Genomic DNA, 25141 nt, shown 5'->3' on the forward strand with positions numbered 1-25141 from the left:
ATCCATGGGACTCTTCTGGCTACTTGGGAATAAATTCCCAAATTTATTTTGCTGGATCATAGAAAACATACGGGAGACCAACTTTATGCCATGGGGACGGGGACATGTTTCTTAAAAAGACATTAAGCACACACACAAAGGAAAAAAGAAGTAAAATCAGCAATGTCTGGTAAAAACATGTTTAGCAAAGGACATTCAAAAGTAACGATAAAAGACAAATGCCAGATTGGGAGAAAATATTTACCACAGAGGATAAGATACAAATAATTTCTGAAGATCATTAAGATGGTCAATGAACACATAAGAAAAATGGATAAAGAGTATGAAATCCCAGACGAAGAAATCTGAATGTTCATTAAACATAGGAAAAGTGCACGATTTCAATTTTAAAATTATGCATTATAATTTTACACTCACTATATTGACCCACAATTTAAAAAAAGCTGATAACAAGCACCAGTGTTAAAGAGGAACAAGAGGTACAAGGTACAAGAACTTGTATACTGCCTCTAAACTGGGAGAATATGTCAGTTAGTTGTTGCTGTAAAACAAACTATCCCAAAATTCATTGGCTTAAAAAGTAAGTATTGGCTTCCCTGGTGGCGCAATGGTTAAGAATCCACCTACCAATGCAGGGGACATGGGTTTGAGCCCTGGTCCGGGAAGATCCCACATGCCACGGAACAACTAAGACCATGTGCCACAACTACTGAGATTGTGCTCTAGAGCCCATGAGCCACAACTACTGAGCCCGTGTGCCACAACTACTGAGTCTTGCTCTAGAGCCCGTGCTCCGCCACAAGAGAAGCCACCGCAGTGAGAAACCCATGCACCACAATGAAGAGTAGCCCCCACCCTCCGCAACTAGAGAAAGCCCGCGCACAGCAGCGAAGACCCAATACAGCCAAAAATAAATAAAATAAATTAAATTTTTTTTTAAAAAAGCAAGTATTGCTCACAAGCCCATGGGTCAGCTTCTCGTGTCAGCTGGACTACTCAGTTATCTATAGCCAGCTCTGCGTTGAGTTGGCAGCTGTGCTGATCTTGGCTAGGCTATCTCACTTTGGAGGTCAGCTGGCTGTAGGCTGCTTTGTGATATCCTCAGCTGAGACTGGTCTTTCATCCTTTAGGAGACTAGCTCACATGGCAGTGGCAGAGTTCCAAGAGAAAAAGTGGAAACTGTAAGGCCTCTTGAGGCCAAGACTTGGAACTGGTATACCATCCTTCTGCATTTTGTTGGCCAAAGCAAGTCACAAGGCCAGGGGTGGGAAAATAGATTCTATCTCTTGATAGGAAGAACTGCAAAATTACACTTCAAAGGATATGGGTACAGGGAGTTAGTTCCCTAGTGGTCCAGTGGTTAGGACTCTGCACTTTCACTGCTGAGGGCAGTGAAACTAAACTTAGATCCCACAAGCTGCGCGGCACAGCCAGAAAAAAAAAGGACATGGATACAAGGAGAGAATTGCAGCCATTTCTGCAGCTGATCTACTGCAGAGAGCAACGTGATAATAAGTGGGAAAATTGGAGGTACTTTTACCCTGTGATTCAGAAATTTGACATTTAGTTATAGATCTTGGAGAAACTCCCACACATGGTAAGTAACAAGGATATCTGTAAGAGAAGTTCTTTTTTTGGCAATTTTTTTTTTTTCGTGGTACACGGGCCTCTCACTGCTGTGGCCTCTCCCGTTGCGGAGCACAGGCTCCAGACGCGCAGGCTCAGCGGCCGTGGCTCACGGGCCTAGCCGCTTTGCAGCATATGGGATCTTCCCGGACCGGGGCACAAACCCGTGTCCCCTGCATCGGCAGGCAGACTCTCAACCACTGCACCACCAGGGAAGCCCGGCGATGTTTTTTATAATAGCATGACTAAATGTCTACCAACAAGTGAACAGATTAATAAATTGTGATAAATTCTTAAAATTATTGATCAAGAGTTAGAATGAATTAACTAAAACCACATGTATTAATATAGCTAAAAGTCAGAAACATGATATTGAAGAGGAAAACGTTGCAGACTTTATAATCCTTTTTTTTAATCAAGTAGAGAAACATGCAGGAAATACTATATACCATTACTAGTGGATATATACCTAAGTAGTAGAAGTGTAAAAACATACAGTCGAATGATAAAAACCAAATTTAGGTGAGTAGTAGTTAGTTACTTCTGGCAGGAGGTGGGGAATACACAAGAGGCTTCTGTTGTACTAGTAGTTTTATTTCTTAAGAAAAAAAATGACATAGAATGATACACTACTATTTGACAAAGCTGGTTAGTGACTACCTGACTACCTGAATGTTTATTTTATTATTTTCTTTACTTTTTTGATATTTGAAATGTTTCATTTAAAAAGCAAAACAAAAAACCTTGGGATGGGATTTCAGTGGACTTAAACTGTCTTCTCATCTACTTCCATCTGTCTTCACTGTGATTCTTTCCTTCTATAATTGACAAGTTTGGTGGATACCAGAAAGTTATGTGTATTGAAGACCATATATTTTTGTTCATAGGTTTCCTCATATAGACACTTGCATTAGAGTTGTTCCCCTGAGCTCCTTTTGCACCTGGGCTTACTGCTTTAATAGAGGAAGATTTTACACTACAGCTCCCTGAATGTACAGAATTTTTCTTTTGGGATATGCAGTCTTCCTCAGAGAGCTGCCGTTTAAATCAAGGGAAGTAGCAGGAAGCTTTCAGATACAGGTGCCAGCGTATCTGACTAAAAGTGGCTTTAACATCACTAATTATTTTTCTCACATAAGAGGTCCAGGGGTTGGCCATTACCCTGTTGCTTCAGCAGCTCAGCCGTCAGGACTTTGGTTCACTTCTTATTGATTTTCTAGGCCTTACCCTTATGATCACAAGATGACTGTTGCAGTTCCAAGTTTCAGGTCCCCACCTGACAAGCAAGGAGGTATAGGGTTTCTTTTTGTACAGCTCTTTTATCATGATGGGAAATCTTTTTTAGAAGCCTCCAAGAAACGTCCTCTCAGGAACCACTGACCCAGAATTGGGTCATACACAGCACCCCTAAACCTGTCACTGCAGAGGGCAGCAGAACTCCCTATGCGGTTCCAAGTGTGCCATAGCTCTCACCTGAACAGAATCTGAGTCTTACTGGTAGCAAGGAGGAAGGGAGAATTCTTGTGGACTAGACAGCCATCTGTGTCTGCCACCATATCCACCTGAGAGTGAAAAAATTGGTTTCAGAAGGTGATGGTCCACTTTATGCCCATCCAAACTAAGCAGCAAAGCCAGGGATCTTTGTGGTAGGAGATCATTTTAGGGGCAGGTTCAAAGGCCCATCACATCAGTGCCTCTGCCTAGACCTCAACTACACACCCCGGGAGACTGCTAGAGGGAAAGAGGGGGTACTGGAGTGTCCCTGATCAGTCCAGCCCTTTACAGATAAATATAGGTTTGGCCAAAAAGTTCGGTTTTTTCTGTAAGATGACTGTAGTAGCACTTAGTTATCTTTAACTTCATTCAAAACAATTTTGTTGGGATTTCCCTGGTGGTCCAGTGGTAAAGAATCTGCCTTGCAATGCAGGGGATGCAGGTTCAATCCCTGGTCAGGGACTTAAGATCCCACATGTCACGGGGCAACTAAGCTCGCGTGCCACAACTACTGAGCTCACGTGCCTCAACTAGAGCCTGTGTGCTGCAAACTACAGAGCCTACATGCTCTGGAACCCGTGTGCCACAACTATAGAGCCCACACGCCCTGGAGCCTGTACGCCATAACTAGAGAAGAGAAAACCCGCACACCACAACTAGAGAGAAGCCCACGCACCACAATGAAGATCCTGCATGCCTCAACAAAGATGCCATGTGCCGCAACTAAGACCCAGCACAGCCAAAAATAAATAAATAAAAAATAAATTGTTTAAAAAAAAATTTGTTAGATTGTATTCTGACAGCTGTCATATCAGCGTGCATTTAAAAAAAAACATCGAAATTGGTGAATTTTGTGTAGCCATTTTAATATTGAAGATGGAAGAAAAAAAGCAACATTTCTGGCATATTATGCATTATTATTTCAAGAAAGGTAAAAACACAACTGAAACACAAAAAAAGATTTGTGCAGTGTATGGAGAAGGTGCTGTGACTGATTGAACGTGTCAAAAGTGGTTTGCGAAGTTTCATGCTGGAGATTTCTCGCTGGACGATGCTCCACGGTCGGGTAGACCAGTTGAAGTTGGTAGTGATCAAATCGAGACATTAACTGAGAACAATCAACGTTATACCATGGGGGAGATAGCCGACATACTCAAAATGCCCAAATCAAGCGTTGAAAATCATTTGCACCAGTTTGGTTATGTTAATTGCTTTGATGTTTGGGTTCCACATAAGCTAACCGATAAAAACCTTCTTGACCATATTTCCACATGCTTCTCTACCTAAACATAACGAAAACACTCTGTTTTTAAACAAACAAATTTTGATGGGCTTTGAAAAGTGGATACTGTACAATAATGTGGAATGGAAGAGATCTTGGGGCAAGTGAAATGAACCACCAGCAACCACACCAAAAGCCAGTCTTCATCCAAAGAAGGTGATGTGTATATGGTGGGATTGGAAGGGAGTCCTCTATTATAAGCTCCTTCCGGAAAACCAAACGATTAATTTCAACAAGTACTGCTCCCAGTTAGACCAACTGAAAGCGGCACTCAATGAAAAGCATCCGGAATTAGTCAACAGAAAACGCATAATCTTCCATCAGGATAACGCAAGACTGCGTGTTTCTTTGACGACCAGGCAAAAACTGTTACAGCTTGGCTGGGAAGTTCTGATTCATCCACCATATTCACCAGACATTGCACGTTCATGTTTCTGTTTATTTCGGTCTTTACATAATTCTCTTAATGGAAAAAAATTCAATTCCCTGAAAGACTGTAAAAGGCACGTAGAACAGTTCTTTGCTCAAAAAGATAAAAAGTTTTGGGAAACCCCAATAAAGATGTTAAAAAAAAAAAAAGTTTTGGGAAGATAGAATTACAAAGTTGCCTGAAAAATGGCAGAAGGTAGTGAAACAACATGGTGAGTACATTATTCAATAAAGTTCTTGGTGAGAATGAAAAATGTGTCTTTTATTTTTACTTAAAAACCGAAGGAACTTTTTGGCCAACCCAATACTTCCAATCTCAGTAAAACACCCCGAAAGGAAAAAAGACGTTTGTGTTTTTTCCTTTTTAAAAAGTAGCCAGTTACTCAGGTAATTTTTGTCAACTAGACCTCAAGTATTAGAATTGATACTGTATACTTTGAAGCTCAAGAAAGCACTCATCTGCATATGGTTGAATAATGAAGGGTAGTAGATATTTTATTTGGAATTCTTACTACTAGCTAAGATGGGCTTTTAAATAAAGACTTCTCTGGATTAGGGGCTTTTGACAATACAGACAGAAATTGTAACTGCTTTCATATGATTTTTAGAAAAACAGGTCTATACCAGTAACCTGACGGGACCAAACTTACATATACCCTGAATCAAATCTTATCCCCAAATGTCTGAGCCAAATATCTGTCAGATGTGACCCTGACACCTACCCCATCCTGCGTGCAAGAATCATATGAGAGGTAAAAATATCTCTCTCCAGTTGCTTGTGGCAGCATTTGAGAGAGAGCTAGGATATGAAAGTTGGACTGTGGAAGATTGTGAAAAGGAAAATGGTTACAGTGAACTCTGTCTCAGAGAAACTTTGCCTATGAGGAATCTTCCTCTTATCGGCACTATGGCTTTAAAGAACTGAAATCCATTTTCTTACAAAAGAGGAGCCTCCTCCTAAGAAAACTGCTAAAGCCCAGTTTTAAAAACTGGTAAATATAGGAATATTTCTTTGCTTTTTACCATAGATAATCATTGGTAGAATCACCTTTGATAGAATTCTCCCAAGTAGATCTTTCAAGATAAAACTTGAAAGAAACATTTAAGAAATAAAACTAGTGTTGAGTTCGTGCCCCGGTCTGGGAAGATCCCACATGCCGCGGAGCGGCTGGGCCTGTGAGCCATGGTTGCTGGGCCTGTGAGCCATGGTTGCTGAGCCTGCGCGTCCGGAGCCCGTGCTCCGCAACGGGAGAGGCCACAACAGTGAGAGGCCCGCGTACTGCAAAACAGAAAAAAACAAAAACAAACAAAAAACACTAGTGTTGATTAGAAGTGATTAATTAGATTAATTAGAAGTGAAAAGGCCAGTGTATTTCAGTGTACGGATGACAGCATTATTTGATTTACTCTAGACTATAAAAATGCATCTATTTCATTAAGAAAAATGTTTTTATACTTTGCCCAACTGCCTCTGACACAGAGTAAATCATAGATACATGTTGGTGTTGAATGCAGAAATTACTATAATTAAAAGTTTTAAGTAAATTGTATTGTCATAATATTAAGTTGATTTATGCCTTTAAAATTTGGAGATTATTTCCTTTTCTGCATTTCTGTTTTCTTTTAAGAAAAGTAAATAATTGAACAGTAACTGCTGAAGATAACTTTCTCCACTTTGCAGAAGAGAAATGTGAATGATGTCTTTTGTGAACCTCTATGAATCTTTCCTTGTGCCGCCTCCCCTCTGCCAACCCACCGCGGGCCTCCTTCCCCCAAAGCCTGACGGCTCTATTCCCAGGCCCTGTCAGTGGAGGCCTGTGGCAAGAGCACAGGTGACACATCTCAGGAGCTGATCTGAGCATGTTTGGGCTGCCTAGGATCAGAGTACAGCATTGGCTTTCCAGATGAGGACAGCCTGCCAGCTCGTCCCACTTGTTCAGGCAGCTTCATTGGTTAATTCATGAAGTACAGTCTAGCTAGTGTTAGCTGGCTGTGGAGTGCAATTATTTCTAAAAACATAGAAAAGCAATTTAAATAAGGAAAGGTACACACTTCCATTGAAGTAGACCAAAAGCCACATGGGGAAAAGAATAGATGGGAAAAGAATAGGAAAAGAAATAGGCATGTTGGCAAGAGAAAGGAAAGTAATTCCTTGACAGATAATTAGCAAAAATTAATTTCAAAATAGAGCTCATTTAGGAATCTAGGCCTTTAAATTGGCTTCTGTTGTTTCTATTATTGAATATCTCTAAGGAACTTTTGGAGTACTTATTTTAAATTTTTATTCATTCTGTACAAACTTATTGAGCACCTACTGTCTTTAGAAAGTATATATATATATATATATATATATATATTTTTTTTTTTTTTTTTTGCAGTACGCGGGCCTCTCACTGTTGTGGCTTCTCCCCTTGCGGAGCACAGGCTCCGGATGCGCAGGCTCAGCGACCATGGCTCACGGGCCCAGCCGCTCCGCGGCATGTGGGATCTTCGTGGACCGGGGCACGAACCCGTGTCCCCTGCATCGGCAGGCGGACTCTCAACCACTGCGCCACCAGGGAAGCCCAGAAAGTATATTTGCCTTGATTTTTAATGTATTGTACAAAATAACATGGCAGTTGTAATAGAAAAGAAGTTACTGCATCCCCCAGGCATTTCCAGGGAAATCTTTCCCTCACTTCTCACCCCCTCTACTCCTAGCAGAGACAGATATAAAAGGCAAAAGCTAAAAAGACTGCCTGACTCAAAGCAAAGTGGATACCTCCGTAGATCAGTAACAGAGCAGAATTGCAGAACAGCAGAGGAAAGTTTCAGCCTCCATGGCCTTGCATGGCTGGTGGTTGGAGCCCTTGGAGTAAGGGGGAGGCCAAGTACCCAATGGAAAGGACACCAGGAGCTGAGACTTTTAGAAAGATATGGGCCAACAAGAGGCACATGAAAAGCTGCTCAACATCAATAATTATTAGAGAAATGCAAATCAAAACTACAATGAGGTATCACCTCACACTGGTTAGAATGGGCGTCATCAGAAAATCTGCAAACCACAAATGCTGGAGAGGGTGTGGAGAAAAGGGAACCCTCTTGCACTGTTGGTGGGAATGTAAATTGATACAGTCACTATGGAGAACAGTATGGAGGTTCCTTGAGAAACTAAAAATAGAATTACCATATGACCCAGCAATCCCACTACTGGGCATATACCCTGAGAAAACCATAATTCAAAAAGACACATGTACCCCAGTGTTCATTACACCACTGTTTACAATAGCCAGGACATGGAAGCAACCTAAATGCCCATCGACAGACAAATAGATAAAGATGTGGTACATATATACCAATGGAATAGTACTCAGCCATAAAAAGGAACGAAATTGGGTCATTTGCAGAGACCTGGATGGACGTAGAGACTGTCATACAGAGTGAAGTAAGAGAGAGAAATATCATATATTAATGCATATATGTGGAATCTAGAAAAATGGTACAGCTGAACCCGTTTGCAAGGCAGAAATAGAGACGCAGATATAGAGAACAAATGTATGGACACCAAGGGGGGAAAGCGGGGTGGGGGGTGATGGTGGGATGAACTGGGAGATTGGGATTGACATATATACACTAATATGTATAAAATAGATAACTAATAAGAATCTGCTGTATAAAAAAAAGATATGGGCCTAGGTAGGGAGAGGATGCAGATGCAGTGCACAGTAAAGGATGGGGCTCTATCTACAGTATTCACTATATGACCTTGAAGCAGGACCCCTAAATTTTCACTTTAAGACCTGGCTCTGGAGAGCCTGGTGAAAGCAGCGTCACAAGTAAGCCCTTCACCAGTTGGAACGTGAATTTACTTCAGGTAAAATGAATTTTATAGCATGACCTGACAAAGAAGTTAAATATTTTCAGAATGTTCAAAACGTAAATAAAGGAATAACTTTTATTTTAAAAGAACAACAACAACAAAAATCATGGAAGGGCTTCCCTGGTGGTGCAGTGGTTAAGAATACACCTGCCAATGCAGGGGACACGGGTTCAAGCCCTGGTCCGGGAAGATCCCATATGTCACGGAGCAGCTAAGCCTGTGTGCCACAACTACTGAGCCTGTGCTCTAGAGCCCGCAAGCCACAACTACTGAGCCCACATGCCACAACTACTGAAGCCCGCACACCTAGAGCCCATGCTCTGCAACGAGAGAAGCCACCACAATGAGAAGCCCGCTCGCTGCAACTAGAGAAAGCCTGCGCGCAGCAACAAAGACCCAACACAGAAATGAATGAATGAATGAATAAATAAGTAAATAAATATTTTTTAAATCATGGAAACAGAGCTGTATGTAATGGAAGCAGGTAGATATGTAAAGAACAAGTAAAGATGAAAAAATCAAATAAAAAGTGGACCAGAAATGGATAACTCTAACCAGGATATGGCTGAAAAGAAAATTAGTAAGTTGGAATAGAGTGAAAAAGTCACCTATAATGCCTCAGAAAGACACAGATCTAAAAAAAAAATACTAAAGGGCTGATGGGATAAACAGAGTATATACTACAAAGTCCTAATCACTGTGTAAAGTTGCCCCTCTCGCCTAATTCTCTGTCCATCACATGCTCTGTGCATTCCTGTCATAAAACCTATCATTTAGCAGAATTACCAGATCTTTTTTTTTTTTTTAAATTTTTGTCTGTGTTGGGTCTTAGTTGCAGCACACAGGATCTTCGTTGTGGCGCGTGGGCTTCTCTCTAGTTGCAATGTGCAGGCTCTAGAGCGCATGGGCTCTCCAGTTGAGGCATGCGGGCTCAGTTGCCCCTCAGCATGTGGGATCTTAGTTCTGTGACCAGGGATCGAACCTGCATCTCCTGCACTGGAAGGCAGACTCCTAACCACTGGACCACCAGGGAAGTCCCACCAGGTCTATGTTTTTATTGACTTATTCTTTATAAAGCTCCTGCCAGGTGCTGAGCTCTTTTCTAGTCATGCTGGGTACAGACAGCCAAGAACGAGTCAGATAGGGGTCTTGCTCTCATGGACTTTGTGTTCTAGCCTATTCATCACTATACCTCTGGCATCTACACCATTGTCTGGCTCAGATTAGGCATTCAGGGTATATTGGTTCAATCAGTGGGTAAATGAAAGAAGTAATTCATACCTCAAAATATCTTTTGTATGGCTATGGCCTTGATTATCTTTCTCTGTTTGGCCAGTTTTGCATTGGTGAGAGAGACAGGGAAGAGATGAGAGGAATTTCTCTCCCTAGAGCATACCCTGCTGTTATCAGTCTGTGACACAGACAACACTCTGGTATGACCCCCACAGACCTGGAGTCTACCTGAGCTGTGTCCTCTCGTTTTTTTACTTCTGTTTTACAAATTGGTCAAGAAGATTCAGAATGAGGGTTTCCCTGGTGGTGCAGTGCTTAAGAATCCTCCTGCCAATGCAGGGGACACGGGTTCGAGCCCTGGTCTGGGAAAATCTCACATGCCGCGGAGCAGCTAAGCCTGTGCGCCACAACTACTGAGCCTGTGCTATAGAGCCCGCAAGCCACAACTACTGAAGCCTGTGCGCCTAGAGCCCACGCACCTCAAGGAAGAGTAGCCCCCGCTCGCTGCAACTAGAGAAAGCCCGCACACAGCAACGAAGACCCAACGCAGCCAAAAATAATAAATAAATTTATTTTAAAAAAAAAGAAAAAGAAGATTCAGAATGAGACCAGCCAGCAATGTAAGCAATGTCAATGTATGAATCTTTCCTTTTTATTTTTCAGGCTGGAGTGAAAGGGACATTGGGAAGATTAGTCGGAATTTTTGAGGTAAGTCTGTTAAAATCTTTGGTGCAATTGGTATCATATTAATAACCACGTATATCTTCACCATGGGCCATTCAGGCTTCCGTAACAAAATACCAGAAATTGAGTGGCTTATAAACAATAGAAATTGATTTCTCATAGTTCTAGAAGCTAGGAAGTCCAAGATCAAGATGCCAGCAGATTCAGTGTCTGGTGAGGACCCACTTCCTGGTTCATAGACAGCGGTTTCTCTCTGTGTTCTCACATGGCAGAAGAGGGAATGTCTCTGGGGTCTCTTTTATAAGAGCACTAATTCTATTCATGAGGGTCTTCTGTCATAACCCAGTCACCTCCCACTGTCCCCTACCTGCTAATACTATTACCTTGGTGGTTAGGATTTCAACATATGAATTGGGGGGGGCGGGGGAGGACATAAACATTGTCCATTGCAGTCTTAATCTAGGAAAGATGCCATCTTTGTTTCACCAAGTTTTCACAACAGTGCAGCACCAGCAGAGAATAACATGCGTTCTTTTTAAAATCCCATAATCTCCTCCAATTAACTAGAATTATTTGTTAGAATTGTTTTTCCCGTGTCTACCTCTCTTCCTCTCCTCCCAAGATGTGAGGAGGGATAGATAAGTGTAAAGGAGACAGAGGAGAAGTGGAAGATAAGTAGCTATAGCACAAGAGACAAACAAGGACATAGTCTGGACTAGAGATTTGGAGAAAGTAGGAAATCAGGGAATAAAGATGAGCAGGGTTAGTAGGAGGAGGGGAGATGTGTGAGATAATCAGCTTGCTCACATTGATGGGACCCCTGCCCACCACAGTCTCTTCTCTTTCTGGTGTTCTAGCTAGTTAAATTTACCTGGTGCCTTTTTCTCAAGAGGTCCCAAATCCTTTTCTCAGTATTGAGAAGTTGCGCAGAAAAAAGAGGGTAAAGCCTTGGCTTTGGAAGCCCAGGCAAAGAGCTCACCCTCAGATTCAAGTGTGGCATGTTTTAAATAGGCCAGTTGGTGCTATTCCATATCTGATTGTAGGACGATAAAAAGTGAAAGGAATCCTTGGGTCTAAGCTCTCTGGACGTTTACATAATCTCAGCTCTCTAAGGAAAAACTCTCTCTGTCCCTCTTTGCCCTTCAGAACCAGGAGAGGAAGCACAGAACGTATGTCTATGTGCTCATTGTCACAGAAGTGCTGGAAGACTGGGAAGACTCAGTTAACATTGGTAAGTTATCCCCAGATGGCCTCCAAAGAGCTCCCCACAACCGGCCCTGGCCGTGCCGTAGGTCATTACCCACAACCACAAATGAGAGCCTGATAAAGAAAAGAAATAACAGAAGGATGTCCATTTCTGAACTTGTGAAAGGTACTATTTTGCAATGTTTAAGAGGAAGCCAGAGTTGGGTACATAGTCAACATTTAGAAATGCGGCCCATAAAAATAAGACCTGTTGATTCTAAAACCAAATTGGATCCTCCCAAGCAGGTATTGATCAAGGCCTCCGCAATGCTAGGCCCGCTGCTGGCCATGAACCTTAGGCGGGAGCACGGCTGTGGCTGTTCCTTGCAGTGCTTATTCATACTGTTAGAGAAAACTGTCGGTTTGGTTGTGTGAGCCCCTCCCTCCAGAGCTGTATAGTAGGTGTAGAGTGATGGGAGTAGTTTCCAGTTATATTCATGTTACCCTTCAGGTGCACGTGACTTTCTCCTAAGGAGCCATTTTCTTTGATCTCAGATCACTATTGCATGTATATGTCCTTTTTTTTTGTTTTGGCTGTGTTGGGTCTTTGTTGCTGCACATGGGCTTTCTCTAGTTGAGGCAAGTGGAGGCTACTCTTTGTTGCAGTGTGCGGGCTTCTCATTGCTGTGGCTTCTCTTGTTGCGGAGCACAGGCTCTAGGCGTGTGGGCTCAGTAGTTGTGGTGCGTGGACTTAGTTACTCTGTGGCATGTGGGATCTTCCTGGACCAGGGATCGAACCCATCCATGTACCCCGCATTGGCAGGCGGATTCTTAACCACTGCGCCACCAGGGAAGTCTGTATATATGTCTTTTGACCTAAAAATTGAGGTGATTTTAATGATTGGCTCATGGTTTAATCTTTTAGCTCTGAAAGAAAGTATATTCTAGAAAAGTATAATATTATTATCTTCTGTTGTAAATTGGCAAACAGATATAATTCATTTACCAAAGCCTCTCCCTTTATTGTTAGTATATGCTTTGCCATCATGCCTCTCACATTGTTGATCTGGGCATTTCATAGCTCTTCAGCTTTTAATGGCTTTGTGTTTGGTAAGAATGCAATAAACTTAAGTATAAATAAATTCAGTGTGGGGGGTATTAAAAATAGACTCCTTGACAGCCGGTGCTGGGGCCTGAAAAAGAAACAGAGGTGAGTGGTGTGGCTGGCCCTGTCCTCAGAGTACTCTGTCTGGTGGGAGTCACACACTTGTGATACTAATTTTTAAGGTACCATTGCTCTATTAATATCCAAACAAGCCTTTCACCTGTACTCCCACTGCTGAGAATTGACTCTAATGAAACAATCTGAATATGGAAATAAGCCTATGAGCCTTCCTTCAGATGAGCCTTTTTCAGATGAAAAATTGGGTCTTAAAATGTACAGGTCAGCAAATGTTAAGTGATCTAAGGTCCATTCATCTGATGGAACGTTAGGCAGTTAAACGCATACTTATGAAAGCTCTACACCATGGGAAAGTGCTTATGAGATCGTGTTGGTGACTGAAAACAGGATACAGAATTGTATATACACTCATTAGAACTACATTAAAATATGAATTTGAAGTGAAAACAAAGATGAGGTACTGGTTTTCACCTAAAGAATTGGCAATGCCAAACAAAAGTTAACAGTGCTGGCAGGAGTGTGGTAAGACTGACATTCCAACACACAAAAGCAGGATTGGGGATCAGTACATCCTTCTGGAAAGCTGTTTGACAGTATCACAAGCCCTATAGTGTTCAAATTTTTTTTAAGTGTAGCATTATTTATAATAACTAAAATTGCAGACTGTTGATGTCCAATGATAGGGAAATGGTTAAGTGAATGACATTATATCCATGCTAGATATTATGATGTAATGCAGCCATTAAATATCATACTTTTACAACAGAGAAGAATGCTTAAGAAACAATGTGAAGTGGAAAAGAAGCAATAACAACAGTAATAGTAAAGCAAACTCTTACAGCATGTACTCTGTCCCAGGTATTGTTCAAATGCTTTACATATTAGCCCTCACAACAGACTTGTGAGATAGGCATTATTTATTATCTCTATTTTATAGATGAAGAAAGTGGGGCCCAGAGAGGTTCAGTAACTTGCCCAAAGCTGTGCAGCTCATTAGAGCCATTGATGTGATTGGAGCCCAGCATATTAGCTTCAGTGTCCATGTTCCTAACAACAGCACTCCATCAGGGCCTCTGAGGATTCCGAGCACCTTAAAGCATGATCCCAATTATAGTTGCTCAAATAACTGTGTCTTTTTCAAATAAGATGAAAGAAAAGCAAATGCACTAAGGTATTAAGAGTAGTTACTTCTGGTTTATAAGATTACAGGTAATTATCTTATTTATGCTTTCTTCTGTTTTCCCAATTTTAACCAATGATCTTTTGTTATTTTTGTAAGAGAAAAAATAATGGAGGATTTTAAAACATGCATTTGAAAAAAATGTAAATACACTGAAAAGTTAATAATGATTGTGTTGAGATTATATTTTCCTCTTTTTGAGAAAATATTTTCTTTTTTGTAGATATATCACTCTTATACAAAAATTTTAAAATAAATAACTGATTACAAGTCAGCCATCCTGGTAATTCTGGAAGCTGATGCTCATGTCTGTTTCTGCAGGAGATGGGGTTGCTGGCGGGCTTCAGGCACTTATGTACAAGCCGAGGAAGCCAGAGGCCCCGGAGCTCAAGAGGAAACCACTAGCAGTGGTTCTCTTTAGAGGGCAGGTTTCACACAATGACTTTCAGCTCTTCAGTTTCCAGATTTCTTACCTGTTTTCTGCATTAGACATTTGTGTAATATTTGAAGCATATAAAGTGCTTGCATCACCCTTGTAGGAAAAGAAAATAAGGAAAAATAAACTTACATGTTTTTTAAATGTTGATAACCATCGTGGTCATTTTGTAATGTATAGAAATATCAAATCACTATGTTGTACGCCTGGAACTAACATAGTGTTGTAGGTCAGTTATACTTCAATGTGAAAAAGAAAAGAAAAACACTGATAACCATTGCTTCCATGTTTTTTTCTACATTTTCTCAAAAGTTTTAGGGTCAGAAACCTGCTGCTTTCCTTTTGTACTGATTTCTTTTTCTCTCTGCCTCGACAGGAAGGAAGCGGGAATGGTTTAAAATAGAAGATGCCATAAAAGTGCTGCAGTATCACAAACCGGTGCAAGCATCGTATTTTGAAACGTTGAGGCAAGGCTACTCAGCCAACAATGGCACCCCGCTCGTGGCCACCACTTACTCAGTTTCTGCTCAGAGCTCGATGCCAGGCATCAGATGACTGAAGATTTCCTGTAAGAGAAATGGAAATTGGAAACTAGACTGAAGTGCAGGTCTTCCCTCTCACCCTTGCTCTTTCACCTCTCCTCACAGGCCGCCTCTTTCAACTAAGGCATGATGGGCAGCAGAGAAAGGGTTTATTGATAATGTTGCTGTTTGGTGTTAAGTGATGGGGCTTTTTCTTCTCTTTTTATTGAGGGGGTGGGGGGTGGGTGTGTAATTTGTCAGTACTTTTGTGCATGATCTGTCTCTCCCTTTTCACACCCCTACAATTCTCTAAAGAGGCAAACAGCCTTCCCTCTGCCTTGGATTCTGAAGTGTTCCTGTCTGTTTCATCCCAGCCCTGGCCAGATTTTTTTTTTAATTTTTTTTTTTTTTATTAAAAGATACCAATATGAGATGAAATCTTTCAAGAATTTGTCCTGTAATGTGCTGTTAAGTCTGGTAGGCTGGTCACTTTCACTGCAAGATACATTTATCTACACATTATATACTGGGCATATAATATGTAAATAAATGACTTTTAGAAGAGGGATTTAACTGTTTAATTTTTCAAAGTTTTGTTTTTTAAATTCAGGGTGTTTCTGAAGTGGAGAGCCTCACAATTAATTTACTTTTTGTTTCTGATGCTAGTGGCTAGGTAAAGTTCCCTGTCCTCTCTCTTTTCCCAGTCATCGACTGTAGTTATGTAGGGTATGGGAAGAGTTTAGCTACCTTCATAGTGCTCCCAGGACTCATGGCCTTCTCTTCTCAAAGCTGTGTTTCCATGCCAAGAAAGAAACAGGAAGAAACCTATTTTCTTTTTTATTACCAAGCCAGGAGCAAATGGCCTCAGCTCAGATCTGGAGAAACAATGCTAGAAATTGAATTCCTCCCTACATGTTGACAATAGGGATTTGAACTGGATTCTTGGGATTACTATCTAAAAAACTGGAGCGTCGAGCACTGTTTCTATCCTGCTGGTTTGGAGTTTTTTCCATAATGCTACTTATCGCCGACAAAGGCCTCTCTCCCTGTGCATCCATGCCTTACACCGTGCTGAACTGGATATTGTCCTTGTGCTCTGAAGCATCCAACTATACTTGGCAAGTGCAGCTGTACAGTCCTGTCCCTGTTCTGGGTAACCATGTTACGTTCCTGAAAAGTACACAGGAGGAAAATTCAGATGTTTGCTTGTCTTTGTAATGTTATAGCACTTGTAATTGCACCATGGAGCATGCTCAGAAATATTAAATATGTCTCCCACTGGGATGTGAAAGGTCCATCGTCCGCTGAGAAGTGGTATGGGAGAATGCTTAATCAGTTATTAGAACAGCAACATAATGCATTGGCTCCCTGCAAACTGTCTTGTTGGGTTTTGATACAGGTTTGATGCTGGCTTCATTTGCCAATTGTGTTGTTTAGTCGAGAAGTAGGCAGAAAAGGGTCTTGAGACCGGGGCTGGGGGTGGGGGGCACTGATCAATCCCTGGCTTGGGACAGGAGTTTGTTGCTATACTCTTGGTGGCATCTCCTTTGTCAAAACATAGCCAAGATGTGAAATTAAAATCGTAGTTCTCTTTATTTAAAAATTCTAATAAATACTCAAACTTTGAAAAGCTTTTGCTCTTCCCTCCCACTAAAAGAAATATAGTATCTGGTAGGCCTGTGTCATTTAATGTTCAGTGTTTTAGGGTACATCAGTTGATGAACTTAAATTTTTGCTATCTATTCTCGGTTTGCATCTTCTCTCCCAGTCTTAAAACACGGAGCCAAAAAGCAGTGCCGGCAGTTTCCTTAGGAGACCGCTCTACCTCTGGGAAAGGAATCCTGTCCCTAAGTAAGGGTCCCAGTGGATAGAAAGCACCATGGGATTTGAATCTAAATGCCAACTCACTGTTCATGTGTCCTACTTAAAAACGAACACACTGCTGCTTATTACCTGATTTAGAGCATTCTGAGGTTCTGTGCAAATAAATAAAGGGGACAATAAAATAAGTTCAGCTCAGCACTAAATGGAGTCCCCAAAACAATCTTCAAAATAAATTCTACCTTTATGATACAGATTGAAAGAGCTTTGCAGGAAAACGATTAGTACTCTTGAAACAGGAACTGCATTTGTTAATAGTATTTGTGCAGTTTTTAGTGACCTGAAGATGTTTTCACTGGGTTGGTATAATAATACACTACCCTACAAAGTCCTGTTTGGATGGTTGTTGGCGTCTTTGGGTCAGGAAAGTGAACTGTGCCAAGAAGTATTTGTCAGTGACATGAATGGATCCCATTAATGCAGTTAACTGGCGAGGTTGTGCTGATGCTTCCTTAACTGACAAAAGGAGGCTTTGTCCAACACCAGAATTGTTGAAATTGATGCGGTTATCTGTTGCACTGGGATTCTGGTGAGCAGGGGTCGGTGTTTTTCCCTCCCTGGCATCATAAACACCATGGCTATCTCCTGACGTGTAGTCACAGCCCTTTTGTGATACATTACTTAGACACATGGTTGCAGTAACCTTTCTATCTCCCCCAAAGAAAGCAAGGAAAAACAGAGGAAAGCTCAAAGTTTACCCTGCTTGCAGAATATTTAGACAACACTGATTTGCCATTAATTCTGCAAGTACTCGCCTTATTCAGGCTTGGCAGAAACAGGTTCCTGTGTTCAGGGCAGATATCGAGTCTCTCTCACAGTGAACGGGCACATCTTAGATTCTGATTATTACCAGAGTGCCCATCAGAGTCCACCATACTCAGGATGGAGAAAGATAGCAATGGCTTTTTTTAAATTAAAATTTGTTTTTGGTTTATAAATTGCAGCCCTTGGGGAAACAACAGTGAGATCATGCCGTTTTTTTGGACCAGGACTGTGTGTGAGTGAGTGAGTGAGTGTGTGTGTGTGTTTGTGTGTGTGTGTGTGTGTGTGTGAGAGAGAGAGAGAGAGAGAGAGAGAGAGAGAGAGAGAGAGAAAGAGGACTACCAGGAGTCGGCCACGTTAGGTTTTCTGGTCGCCTCTCAGAACAGTGCAGCCCATGAAAGAGGAGTCTTGATTTTTCTCATGGTAAACAAAACAGGAACTGACCGTTTTATTTTTACAAGTGTCTGCTGCCCCATCTGCCCTGTGAGGAGAGGGTTTCCTCACTGCTGAGTCTGAGCTGAGGCCATCTGGAGGGATCAGAGAGTGTGGGAGTATCACCCTGCTAAGGCTGAGCAAGGCCTAGAAGGTGGCTTCGCCACAGGATTTCCGCCCTCTGCATTGCGTTGCCAGTGCTGTGGAAAGTGAGGCACTGGAGGCCTTGCTTCCCGCAGCCTCTGGGGAGCAGAGTGGGTCACTGCCCTCTGAGAGCGTTTGCAGTTTTTTGTACACTGTTGCTACATAGTCAAGTTCCTTCGTGGCAGAGAAATATTTTCTGTTTCAGTGTTAGGAGTCAGCCCATGTAAAGTCTCTTAGACTTGCTTAGAAGAAAAAAAAAGTCACCTTTTGTTTTGAGAATTCTAGGAGGAAGAAGTTCCCCATAGAACCATGCTTCCTCCTTCTCCTTCCCCTTTCTCTTCTCCACGTACAGTGCTTATTGGGGGCTTCTTCTAAACCTCTTCAACAGAGGGGAGTGATCGGTCTTCTGATGGACATGGATGTGCGTTTCATACCTTGTACTTAACATATTTGTCATTTCCATCTAGTGCTGTGTTAATATCTTTGTTGATCTCCCCACCTGATCTTTTTTTTTAAACAGCTTAGCCTGAGCCATATTTTTGTTCATTTACAAAAAGGATTTAATAACCACAATGTGATTTTTGCCACAACTGTATAATTTTTAATATTTCTGAAGTGTTCTCTAAGCCCATCCTAGTTGAGAGTGGATTTAGCATTAGAAGAAATACCTGGAGAAATCTCCACAGTGGGATGAATTTTTGCTTAAAGAGAAATGAGGGTTGATAATATAACTCTATATCCTGGTCCCACCTGCATTTCACATCTACATCTTTACAAAAAATAGGAGACATGCAGGATAGTCAACTCAAGCATTTCTAGGGAGAGGAGATTGTTTAATGGTGATTAAATAATGCAGATGGCTCTTTGAGTTCTTATTCTTGAAGACTCTAAAAGAAGTCAGACCTGAGGCTGTGCAGTTTATACTGCCCAGTTGGGGTGGCAGTCGTTTCTTCTGAGCACTGCTGGGATGGAACCTATTTCCCCAAGGCTCTGCAGCTGTCAACCTTAGTGGCGTCAGCCTTGCTCCATCAGGGCACCCCCCCCCTCACTTGGGGTAGGTGGGAAAGCACCCGAGTCAGCCTCTGCACTCTGGGGTGAGCTTGCAACAGAGACCACACCATCCAGAAGAGCTGTGTATTCCACGTCACCTGACATGTCACCTAAAGCAGTAAGACATTTTGAGATTTTCAAGTAAATTGTGAATTGCTAAATACTGCAATCTATAGAATATACTACATCAGGTTGACTTGAGGTCATCACAGGCCCTGGGAACCTCCTTTTAGGCAGACTCTCCTTTGGAAGCCAGGAGCCTTCCACTCCTGTCTCTGAAAAGGCGGCTTCACACTTCGACAATGTTTTTGCATTAGCTTGATAACCTTTCAGGGATGGGTGAAGCCTAATCAGGACATTTAAAAAATGATATCTCTCACCTTCAGAGTAATCCAATAGTTTGTCCTCCTAATCCCCTTAAAAATTAATAAATAAAAAGAGAAATAAAGAATCCCATTTGGTGTTGATTATAACAGACTCCTTGAGCTGAGGCTGGCAGTCACGTGATTTGATTTTGTGTGTCTGCTACGTGAAGCTTTTGAAGTGAAAAGGGCATGTCTCTCCCCTAAATCTTTGTTGATAGTAATGATCTGTGAGCCTGAGCTTGTCCTAGAAAATGAGACTGTCCACCTGGCAAGGGGAGCGCAAAGAAAAGCCTCCTTAACTCAGAATTGAGCACAACAGGAGGGCCTCTGCGGAAGAAGGAAGTGCTTTTGGCTGAAAAAGCAAGATTAATATCTAGAAGGTGGCGAGTCATTGCTTCTGTTCCTCCAGCAATTAGGTTGTTGAATTAAATAGGTTTCCTTCAGTTTACATTCTGAGTTCTTAACCCCAAACAGGGGCCACTAGAACAGCAAAAAAAGGCATTTAACCCCCTGGAGATAGGCTTTAAAAGATACAAAAGCAGCAGCCTTGTCATTTTCCAGGTTCATCACCATTTTGATGTGCTACCCGCCCTTCCACCCCCACTGCAGCCAGGCCAGATGTGAAGATTCTATAAATATTTGAGTTGGGGAACATAAATTCTGGTTCTGGAACAATTACCTACTAAATTGCTCACCATCTGTGGACGTTATCCATGGGATGCGCCTTTCAGGGAACCTTTCACCAATACAGTAAAATCACTCTTCTGGGCTTGAGGCCCTAATCAGGCATTAAGATCAAAATCTTAAGTCTTTGGAACTTCTCAGGAAGAAAGCAAGATACCCATTCCCGATGCTGGGCCTTGAGACTGGACTCCCTGTCTGTACAGTGGGGTGGAGTGGCTCACCTTCAGGAAGTCATTTCTCCAGTAATACTGGAAGTAATACTGATACGAGCCTGGCTTTCTGAACACTTTTGTGCTGAATTGAAAATGTTAACCTAAAGCAATAGATCCATGTAGCCTCTTCTACCTCATTACTGTCCCATTGGAAAAAAACAGCATTTCAGTGTTAAGGCTTGGTCTTAACATAATAGATATGACTTATGCCAGGGAAGGTAGAGGCTGATTATGGAGACACCCACAACCGGAATAGATAGGCCTGCTCCACGTAAGGCCTCCACGGGGGCAGGTTGAAGTTAGGTCTTGGAGAGCTTCCAAAGCACTGGGGGGAGGGGAGGACTTCAAGGGCCTTCGCCCAGCCAGCAACTGGCCTGTGCTCCTCCTGAGGACATGAAGGATTCGAGGGAGCTGCAGGCACCTAAGCCACGGTGCGCAGACACAAACCTGCCCTTTTGCCTCCTCCCACGTGACTGAGAGCATTTTTTGCTCAGAATCCAAAGGGATTCTGTCCTCCAAAATCCAGTTTGCTTCAGGTGTTTTGTTCTGCTCTGAGAACCTCACCCTTGCACTCACCCATTCATGGCCATAGAAGTGCTGCTCAGGGCACAGATTCACGAGGGAGTCCAGGGCCCAGCAGTTGCACAGTGTTGCATTTTGTAGTTAGAAAAACAGTTGGTCCACTCTATTATAAAAGAGACACAGTGTGGGGTGCAGTTTTATAAATGTCAGGTCCGTTTTTATTGTCTCATGGTCTGAAAACATTCAAACTGATTTATAATTGAAGAAAAAGTTGGTGGTTAAAATGAATAAAATGTCAGTTAGTGCATCTATCTTAAAGATAACTACCAGTGTACACCACGTGTTTAAGGAAGTAGGAGCATTTGAGGATGTTGTAAAAGTAAAGCAGGTATCTCTGGCCTACCCAAGTGTTTCAGAGGGAGGATGTGGAAGCCTGTTAGTAGCATCTTTATATTTGATTTTGTATAAAGAGGCCAGTCTTTATTTCAAGGACCTTTTTCCCACCTACTCAATCACCTTGGTAGGGGATGGGCTCTAAGGAAGAAGCAGTGAGACCCCAGCTCTATTTGCTGAGCTACAGGGTATGATCTCCAAACAGCATGAGGCGTATTTGAGGGGTTTCCCAACTCTGCTCACCTCCACTCCACTCATCTACCATCAGCACCAGAAGGGTTAAACTCCCTGGGACCATTCCAGTTCTGAAACAGATGAACTAGAGGTGCTTCTGAACCCTGTCTTCTCAAGTGTATCGCACAGGTGCAGTCTCCCTTTGGCCAAGTTCAACAGGTGTTTCCAGGGAACCCTTTGGATGGAGATAAAGTAGCCAAGATGTATTGAGTTTAACTTTTTCTGAAGGACAAAGTCTTTGTCCCTTTCCCTTCATGTTTTAGCTGAGGCCTAAATGACAAAGTCTCCAGAACTGAGACAGAGCCAGGGGCCCATGTACCCAGGGACCAGTCCCCTGGGGATCACACAGACTCAAACCAGACTATTCAGATTCCACCAGAACTCCACTGCTGTCCCCTTCCATCAGGACCACCCAGAAAAGCAAACAACTTAGCCTTTCCACCCCTAGGTCACCTGGTTCCTTGGTGACCATTCTGCAGAGTGAGAATGGATCACCTGTTTAGGCAGTGTGCTGTATATTTCTAGAAAGGGTAAAAAGTGGAGTGGCCAATGGGCTGAGTACTCATCCTTGGAGAGGGTAGCAGAATAACCCCAGATGAGCTCAACAAAACCCCAGGGAATCCAAGGAAAGGCGCTTGTGTGGGAGGAGGGGTTGGTTATGGTCCCTTAGCCTCTTGCGACCTTTCACAACTGGGGTTTGGAATAACGTCGCCCTTACCCCTATCCAAATGTGCTCCAGGACGTAGGAGCTCCTGACCCAGGGGTGCATGGTCTTGTTTTCCATTTTTTCGTTTGCAAAACAACCTTGCTTGGTATTGTATGGAAAAGCGAGTTTTCCTCCCTGCCCACTTGGAGCCGCCTGCCCAGGCCTGGCTTCTTCCCCAGTCTCTCAGTGCTCTTAGGAGCTGAGGGGAGCAGAATGGGTCCAGAGGAGGTGGAAGGAAACTGAGTTTTCCTGCACCCTTTCTCTAGGAGGCTGTTCTTAGGCTTCCTTCATACCTCTCTTTCCCATGGGGGCAGGCGGGTTGTGGGGGAGGGCTGAAAAGAAAGTTCAGGTTTGGGTCTGAGACAGGTGCACAGCAGATGCAAGTCCCCCTTTTCCCCCTTTAATAGCCAGCCAGCCGTGTGTAACTGTCCCCTTACTAAAGCATCCCCTCATGTGTGCCGGCAGCAGAGGACAGCAAAGCCCTCCCCCATAGTCTAGCTGGAGCTCTGGTACTATCCCTAAAATCCCACCACCCCTATATCTGACTCCTTTTTGTAAAAACAAATGCTTAAACCTGTGAGTGTGCTGTTCCTTTCTGTGTGTTAATCAGTTTCTTTCCACTTGAACTGTGTGGGAGGGAAGGGCATTGGAACTGTAGGTTGTAATATTGTGCCAACCAATAAAAACCAGTATTTCACACACATCCCTGCTTAGTCTCTGGTTTCTTTCTAAAAGTTTTCTTCGAGTCCTTCTCATCAGTCTTCTTTTGATTTTACCACCACCCTCTGCTGGACTCTTGAGAGTTGCCCCAGAGGTCAGAGGTGGCCGCATGGAAGATTTGCTGTTCAGGGAGTTCAAGTAAGGAATGAAGTGAAGCCCAGGAAGGTAGTGAGAGTCAGTGCCAGGGACCCCCCGGCAGACACCCAGTGCTTCACTAGGAGCCCAGAGGGGCATGAGGGGACAGAGGTGAGCCACATCCAGGACAACAAGGGAGCACAGCAAGGGGTGCTCTCCTGTGTGGAAGCAGAAGTTGGGCCTGGTGGAGTCAGGATGGGCTGGAGCGGCGTTTTGAAGATGCATGCTGGTAGGACTTGCAGGCAGAGAACAGGCAGGGCACCGCCAGGGGGAGAGCAACATGAAGTTAGCTGTGCCCCTCCGGCTGAAGACAGATGACAAGCATTATGGGCTGAAAAATAAAGCATGATGAGGCCAATTTAGGGAAAGCCGCAAAAGCCAGGCCAAGGAGTTTGGCTGCGTACGTGTGAAGTGCTCTTGAGCAGGGCAGTCGTGTAGAATCAGCCATGTTTGAAGAGGAGGCAGGAGAGGTTGGAAAGGAGCCACCTGGAAACTTGTGATGCCAGGCCTTACAGACTCAAGGAGTGGACCTGGGGATGGAGAGAGGGCTGGAGAAGCAAGAATAAAGAGCGTATCACAATCAGATAAACGTGTTCATCCACTGAGGGCCCCTGGCCTCTCTGGGACTCTGGTGGCATCACCACTTCGTTCAGCCCCAGGGCAAATTCCCAGTCAACTGGTCAGAGCACCCTTTCCTCCTAAAATTCTGATTCTGCAGGCCTCCTTTATCCCATGATGATCACCGTCCCTTCCTCTATCAAAGAATTCTTTTGCCAGATTTAGTGTGTGTGATGAGGCTGTGAGCTTATGAACGCCGATGCAAGTGCTACATGCAGGAAACCACCAAATGGCCACCTCTAATTGGGATCTGGGGTTCCGGAAACTCTCCGCTCGCCCACATCAGATCATGATGGGCCATTCTAAAGGTGACCCATCCCCATCACATTCGCTACATGTTGATTGTTCTTCATTCTCAGGGTAAATGCAAACTTTGGGATTACCTTGCTGCAGCCCAGTCTCCTAATAGTCTGCAGGACTTGTGGCAGGAGGGAGGGCGAGTGGGAGAGAAATCTCAAAAGGCCCCAAAACTTTGAGCATGAGTGACCAGAGGAAATCAGCCCAAAGAACACGAATGCCACCCTGACATTGCTGAAACCAGCACTGGGGACAGTGCTGCGACACGCATTGCACTTCCTACGCCCTTTGTTATTCTGAGGTTGCAGCTTTGACCAACTCAAGCCAGACTGAGTTGGCAGAATTCCTGCCCAAACCCCAGTCAGGCTGGCTCCCATCCTCTCTGGAGACCTGATAACCATGCTGAAGAAACCCTGTTGTTATAAACCATGGACTTGTTTGCTTTGTGGTTTCAAACACATTTGAGGTGTGAAAGGTTTCTTTTATCTCCTTGGTCTTGTGACACCCAGCTAACATCTCAGCATCTGCGATGCAGCCATGAGGCTCCATGTTCTATGGCCTGAATTCCAGCAATGTGCTCAAGCCAGGACATGCAGTCCTCACAGAGGCACCTGCTGGGGTGCCTGGAGGTGGGGTGAGGGGCCGATGGAGAGAGCTTGGGCAGGGGGACCATGGAAGGGTAGGATGAGTAAGGGATTCGGAAAAGGGAGGGAGGATAGGGCAGGCTGCCTGCTATAATAGAAGGTGTGAGCTTTGGAATTAGACCAGGGTTCAGGTCTCCGCTGAGCCGTTGACAAGCTCTGTGATCTTGGGCAAGTTACCGTCTGTGTTCCTTCCTATTCACTGGGGGAGAAGTCTACTTTGTGGGGTCGTC

At 43.3% G+C, this 25141-nt stretch overlaps 1 protein-coding gene across 1 annotated transcript in view; it reads left to right on the plus strand.

Moving 5' to 3' along the window:
* The window catches only part of NUDT3 (nudix hydrolase 3), a 109177-nt gene extending 85979 nt beyond the window's left edge, over positions 1–23198 (plus strand). The window contains exons 3-5 of the mRNA XM_060021990.1: positions 10587–10631; positions 11754–11838; positions 14968–23198. Of these exons, the coding sequence (XP_059877973.1) occupies positions 10587–10631; positions 11754–11838; positions 14968–15146 (309 nt within the window). The 3' untranslated portion in view covers positions 15147–23198. The remainder of the gene's footprint in view (positions 1–10586; positions 10632–11753; positions 11839–14967) is intronic.
* Positions 23199–25141: the final 1943 nt, after the last annotated feature.

The sequence above is a fragment of the Delphinus delphis genome, chromosome 10 (assembly GCF_949987515.2).
Source record: "Delphinus delphis chromosome 10, mDelDel1.2, whole genome shotgun sequence".
Lineage (NCBI taxonomy): Eukaryota > Metazoa > Chordata > Mammalia > Artiodactyla > Delphinidae > Delphinus > Delphinus delphis.